This window comes from Poecilia reticulata, linkage group LG6 (genome assembly GCF_000633615.1).
Source record: "Poecilia reticulata strain Guanapo linkage group LG6, Guppy_female_1.0+MT, whole genome shotgun sequence".
Taxonomy (NCBI): Eukaryota; Metazoa; Chordata; class Actinopteri; order Cyprinodontiformes; family Poeciliidae; genus Poecilia; species Poecilia reticulata.
Window position 1 is genome coordinate 683,269 of NC_024336.1, and position 6,887 is coordinate 690,155.

At 39.1% G+C, this 6,887-nt stretch overlaps 1 protein-coding gene across 1 annotated transcript in view; it reads right to left on the reverse strand.

The window, feature by feature from the left end:
* Positions 1–278: 278 nt before the first annotated feature.
* The window catches only part of dld (deltaD), a 13,624-nt gene continuing 7,015 nt past the window's right edge, over positions 279–6,887 (reverse strand). Inside the window, exons 5-14 of the mRNA XM_008410661.2 lie at positions 6,451–6,520; positions 5,888–5,988; positions 5,635–5,778; positions 5,435–5,536; positions 5,142–5,332; positions 4,897–5,067; positions 3,663–3,852; positions 3,235–3,372; positions 2,555–2,644; positions 279–934 (exon numbers count right to left, since the gene is read on the reverse strand). Coding sequence (XP_008408883.1) covers positions 869–934; positions 2,555–2,644; positions 3,235–3,372; positions 3,663–3,852; positions 4,897–5,067; positions 5,142–5,332; positions 5,435–5,536; positions 5,635–5,778; positions 5,888–5,988; positions 6,451–6,520 — 1,263 coding nt within the window. The 3' untranslated portion in view covers positions 279–868. The remainder of the gene's footprint in view (positions 935–2,554; positions 2,645–3,234; positions 3,373–3,662; positions 3,853–4,896; positions 5,068–5,141; positions 5,333–5,434; positions 5,537–5,634; positions 5,779–5,887; positions 5,989–6,450; positions 6,521–6,887) is intronic.

Below are 6,887 nucleotides of genomic sequence, written 5' to 3' on the forward strand. Positions count from 1 at the left end.
AGGATCAGACAGATCTATTTTATTAACATCTTTTAGAGTCCACTAATAAAATACAAACTGTTCTTTCTCTGTGTCTCAGTGTTGGAAGAGCCGTGTTTCAGGATCAACAGTTGGGAACCAATGCTGCAGTTATCCTGGATCAGAAAACATCCATATACGACGATGCGAGCAGGAAGAGCAAAAACAACMTTCTCCTGTGTGTTTGAGTGCAATCTGTTGAGATGAATTCAGTAMATTTCAAACTTTTACAGCCCTGAATGAAGACAGCACCACATAAATATTTATGGAACTAGATTTATTGGCTTGGATGAATGGAGCAATCAGTCAACTAACTGAATCAGGAAAGGCCTCTCCAATAGTTCCCGTTTTAAATGGAGTCGATAATGACCTCAAAGGAGGAAATCAATAGCAGAGTTGCAGAGAAGTCAACATGTATTTAAAAATGTGTTGTTTACATGTAGGGAATGGGTGCAAACAGAGCTGAGAKACTTCCATATTAATCCTAACTTCAGCTCCCAACTAAACCTTTCACACAAGAAAAAAACWAACAAAAAAACAACAAGCATCCTTTCCTTCAGTTAGAAGACAACACAGTCATCTCAGAATAYCATCYATCTCTCTGTTCCACAAATGGGTGAAGAAAATATCCCCATGGCAACTTTAAAGTACGTGCTGAAAACAAAGCAGAGTCTCACACAAGTCTCACCCATTTTAATATTCTTTTTGGAACACTTAAATAACATGAAACTAATTGTAATTATCCCGTCGTGATGGACACAGGATCACAGGTGGCTTAAGTCAGTGAAAGTCTCGATGCAGACGGTACGCGTCCCGTTTCTCCAGCATCAGCGCCACGGCCGCCGCAGCCTCAAAAGTTGATGGCTTTTCCGAAGGACGCCGCCAGGTTGGCTTCTCTGAAAGCCTCCGACACYGTCTGCAGAACGAGGGCAGAACAGGCAGGACGATGAGCAGCAGGTAAAAATACAACTGCAGCTGCATTTCCATTAACTATAAAACTGTGCACATTRAAATTACAAAACTATATTCGCTTAATGGAAACCAATTTTTTTTTAAAAAAGAAACTGGGTTAGGATGAGGTGGTTTTTYAGCCATAGCAAAACACATTTGTCACATCACACAAGTCATGTGGTCAACAGCAGGATGTTACCACTGGAGAAAACGACAGAGACAGCAGGAAGCTGTTGAAGGATGATGGACTGTTTTTGTTTTTTTTCTCACAGCATCACACAGTTCAGAAAAAGTTGTTTCACTCCAACATGTTGAATCCATAGCTCTTCTGTAAGATCGCCAACTACAATTTCCCCAAACGCCTCATCTGTAGCCGCTCCTAAGTAGGCGGGGCTTGTTGCTCCAACGTCTGAATGAGACACCGACGTCTCCTCTGATTAGCTGATAGATGATGAGCACTAGCACCATGAATTATAAATGTATATCGTAACTGTTAATATATGTCCCTGTCATGATTTTTAATGACTCAAGCTAATGCATCTCTGACTTTAATTTAATTTCTCATCTGCTGGAAATGCTTCAATTGTAAAATTGTGTTTTTTCAACATTAGCAGAATATAGACAAAGATTGGCACATATGTATAATGGAGACACAGCTACAGAGGGCCAGAATAACAACATGAGTGAAGGAATACATGTTTTAGTTTAGTAATAAATACCTTTGAATTGTTGAATTAGTTTGATATCAACTTCTGCAGCAAGTCTGATGAACTTCAGCTTCTAATCACAGTTAGTAACCAGTTTTGTAAGGAAGCCCAGCGGATTAAATAGCATCACTGATCAGTTTTAGCCAGTTTGCCACAACTTAGGCCTCACCAGCTTCCCTCAGTTCCTTCTGCTAACCTTCTTGCTTTAAAAAACATCTTCACTTTCTTACTCAATGCACCRAATTATGCTAGTGAAACTGTCAAAATTTATTTCATGATATTTCTCTTTATATATACTCATATCTTCTGTTGAATCTTGGTGGATGTTCTAATGGGTAACAGAACAAACCCAAACTTCCCTACCGCCTTGTCAAATATATTTTGAAAAATAACTTTAAACCAGTGACAGTTGGCATAAGAAATTTTGTCAAGTTATGCAATAAAGCCGGCAATTGTTCTATCCTTAAAGGGGCGGTATTGTGTATTTTTCTAGCCACATAGTGCCATTTTAAATTAAGGCAAAATCAAATAAGTTATCTTCAGTTGTTATAAAAATGCTGCATATATCAAACATAACTTAAAAAGAAAATTGACTTTGTAATTTGATGCCTTGAAATTGGGCCTGTCTCTTTAAGAAGCTCTTTCCGACACTCTGCTGTCAGCACGTCAACGCTCCTCGTGATGCCGTTAGCAACCAGTCATAGGTGGTATGTCTTCGATGAGGAACAACACTACGTCTTAAAATAATACAAAGTAATTTTCCATGAATTTTGAAAATTTWAAATAAATTTAAATGAATGTGTAAACCATTATTCTTATTGGTCTGTATGCCTGCAGGTTTCCCTGGAGTTAAAGTGAGCRTGGAGAAGAGAACGTACTGGATGTGCGTGGCAGACGCGAGCGACGTCCTCACAGGAAGCCCCGTACTCCATGGCCAGAGCAGCTTCATTGACCATCTCTCCAGCTCCCTGCATCAAAACACAACCATGTCATCAGACCAGGAGAGGACAGCTACAGTTTTATCATGATATTTTGCAGTGTTGTTTTGATTACGATAGAAGTGACGATAAGAACTATTTATTACTCCTTTGTTATGTAACTGTACCGGCTCTGTGCCACAGCAATTGTAGTCCCACAAAAACAATTACTGTTCTTGAAAAACTTTCTCATTTTGTAACATATACATCTTCACACACAAAGGAGTGTAGTTTGTCATTAAACTGCAATTAGTAACTGCATTTAATCATATTTTTAAATGTATTGACGCTTTCTTTGAACAAATGGTGGAGAAAATAGTTTATCTCGGTAATACAGACAGTTWATTTATTTATTTTTTTAAACATCATTAACTGGAATTTATCGTGACAACAATAAATCAAAATTATTATTATGATAAGAAATTAATCAGGTTAAATKAAGACATTATAATTGCCTATCCCTAGTTCAGATTACAGTGATACGATAAAGAGACACTGATCCTGAATGTCTGGGGTTTTTTTTATCTCAAACTAAAGAGTCTGAGATAAAAGACTCAGTGTGAACTGTTCTCAACTCTCACCGTTCCCAGGATGTGTGCTCCAAGCATCCGATCCGTCTCCTTGTGACTCAGAATCTTCACCATGCCGTCGGTGTCTGCGTTAGTCTTGGCTCGGCTGTTGGCGGCAAAAGGAAACTTGCCAACTTTRTATGGGACACCCTGGGGAAAAAAGAGACAGATTTATGATTGAATATCAGTCGTTTGACAAACTGAAAACATGCTAGTGCTAATTAGCATTTTTGTCTGATGAACTATTTAYCCAGATGTGTCCTTTGCTGTGATTTCTGACACCAAACACATTYATTATTAACTCATCTATCATCGGTATGGTTTTTAAAATGTATAGAATGTTTATCCCAAAACCTCCTGTGTGGCTCAGAACATTTTCCCAACTCTGCCGAAAATGTAAATGAAYCAAACGTGAAGCTGGAGCATGATGGGATTCTGACCTCCTGTTTAACCTGCTCTTCTGTCTTCCCCACCCAGGCCACCTCAGGGTGGGTGTAGATGACGGAGGGAACACAGTTGTAGTCTATGTGCACTGCTCCACCAGCCATGCCTTCGATGCAGATGATGCCCTCGTCCTCAGCCTTGTGGGCCAACATCGGSCCTGCGATCACATCACCGATTGCATAAATGCTAATGGGAGAAACAGGTGAGGAGGGAAGGGGGTGGGGGTTGGCAAAGAAAAATATTCAGAACCGTCTAGGGTTTCATAACTGCATGCATTCTTTTAGCARACTTATTTATTTACACTGAATATAAACAAAGCCAACAGTGACAGAGTACTAAGCTGCTTGTCTTGGCTCACTGCAGTTTAATTTTTTTTTTTTTATCTGTTTGGATGCAGTAAAAGAATGTTATGTTYAAGTTGTGCTAAAAGGAGTTAGCCTGTTAGTGAAGGTATTCAAGCCTAAAATAGCATCTCAATGCTAAACATGTAGCAGCAGCACAGACATCCGCGATGCTAATGCTAACACACACAGTTCACATTTCKACAGACGTCCCATGAATGATCAGGAGTTCCTGAAACACCTGAATGCTGAATGGATAGAGCAGGACCTTTAAACAATCTGATGGCTGAATAACCTAAATAACAGATTAAAAACAATAAATATCTTTGTCATTGAGTTAATATGTCTATTCATTCAATAATTTAGCTGATAAGAGCTTTTGAATTGAAAATATTGCTTATTGTGTTAATAGTTTGATTAAAACGCAATTAATTAATTAATTACAGACACTCAAATTAACTCAAATTTTTATCGAGTCCCCATGAATATATTTACGGTAATATATAAAATGTCTGTAATTATCGGTCATAAAAGCAGTATTAATATTGGCCCAAATTTTTTTATTGGTGCAAAAATAAATACTGTTGGTCTGAATCAGATGTTCACCAGAATACAGGTCAAAATAAATTCATAAWATTTCATGAATTGTTCAAATATTATTTTAGCCTGAAATTAAAGGTAAGGCTGACCAATCCAACACTGATCTTAGAAGTTCAAAATACTTTCTATTAATTCTAAACTCTAATATGATTAAGTGCATGAAATGTTGCTTGTGTGTGTTGGTCCTGTCATGTACTGGACACTGGTCCACCCCAGCTCTCMTTTACYGATTCCTGGAYAAAGGCAGCTGCGGGTGAGGTTCGGTACATCAGCAGGTGAAGGGTCATACCCGTGTACTTTGGTCTGGAAGCGGTTGTTGACTGGTATGCGACCTCTGTTGTCCAACTCGATGCCGACGCTGTCCAGACCCAGGTTCTGGGTGAATGGCCTTCTGCCGATGCAGACCAGCAGAACGTCACATGTCAGCGTCTCGTTCTTCCCGCCAGCCGCCGCCTCCACTCTGCAATGTCAAACCCTCACGGTTACAAACCGTCCGACTCTAGAAGCGTGTTCTTCTTCTCCTCGCCAACTCACGCCACGTCTATCTTGCCGTCAGGCCTCTTGGTGGCCCCCAGGACTTTGGTGCTCAGCTTGAACTTGAGGCCCTGCTTCTGCAGGATGCGCTGGAAGTTCTTGGAGATCTCCATGTCGATGCCCATGCCACCCACGTGGCCCAGGAACTCCACTGCTGTCACCGTGGAACCCAGTCGCTGCCACACAGAGCCCTGCAGCAGRATGTACATGTTGGTGAGAAAAACAAGCAAACAAAATAAGAAAACAGCTGAACTTGAGGCAGGAAATGCATATCAGCCTGAAGTACTGCTAACCAGCTCCACTCCTATAACTCCGGCTCCGATGACAATCAGTTCCTCTGGCACTTTGTTTAGGGACAGAGCTCCAGTTGATGACACGATGGACTCCTCATCAATCTAATAAAACACAATAATTGCTTTTAGTAAGAATAAGAAACTTTAAAAGCTCCTTGCAGCTATAAATAAGTGAAAGTGGATTAGAGTTAAGATGGTACCTGGATGCCAGGGAAGGGGGTGACCTCTGACCCTGTGGCGATTAGGATGTTCTTAGTGTTGATAACCTGCTGGGAGCCGTCTGCTGCCGTGGCAGTCACCTGATTTTTACCGGTTATTTTACCAAAACCATTAACATGGGTTACCTGAGAAGAGTAAAGGAAAAAAACAGAATAAAGAAAGAAATCAAGTTGTAAAAAAATATATATCTGAGCTTTTAAAATGACAAGTAAAGCAACATGAAGTCAGACTGACTTTGTTCTGTTTGAACAGATGTGCAATTCCTCCAGTCAGGGCTTTGACTGCACCACTCTTCTGAGCCATCATCTTCTCCAGGTTTAACGAGATTCCAGAGACTGACAGAGAGACGATGAGAGACAGCTGAGCTCGTCTGTGTGCATGAGGTCGTTACAGCCATATCCAAAAATTTAGAATATGAATTCGACTGAGACAGTATAACAGTWTATTAACAGTATATTTTTATGGGGGTGGTATCATGCATTTTCCAGACACACAGTGACATTTTATACCACAATCAAGTAACTATGTTACCTTCAGTTGTTATGAAAATTATCGATATACAAATGACTTGAAAGAAATTTGACTTTGCAATTTCACACCTAGAAATTGGCCTCTGTTTCTTTAAGAAGCTCCTAATCTTTCTGACATGCTGCTTTCAGCCACGATCACGACACACCGCAAAATGAAGATGAAAAAAATAATGATAAAAAGCATTGATTACTTGTAAATCTGAATGTATGGATACATTCAGATTTACAAGTGTATATTATTTTCATCTCTATTTACATTCAGCTTACTTTCAATGCCTCTGCTTTCAAAGTCTTTGCCGTGTGCCATCTTGTACAAGTGGGAGTTGTTTAACAGAGCCTAAAGAAACAAAAACAGAAACACAATTAGAAAAAAAACTATTGATTCAATACACCTTAGCTAATTTATGTGGCATCAAATTATAAAATATATCTAAATGTATCTAATCAGACGAACCAGTCTGATTAGTTTGTGCATTCAGCAAGAAATTTGTATTCAATTCCACTGTTCTCAATGTGAAGAAATGTAAAATATACATGCATACAAGATGATGGGAAATAAAGAGTCTTTATTATTGTGTCAATAAAAAAATGTAATATATACACTACAGCTAGACCCATTATAAATAGAAGTGTTCAGAAAAGCTAAAAACCACCTCAAACAAGTGCAAAAACTGAAATCTTAGTAAGATTAAATATCTTAAATT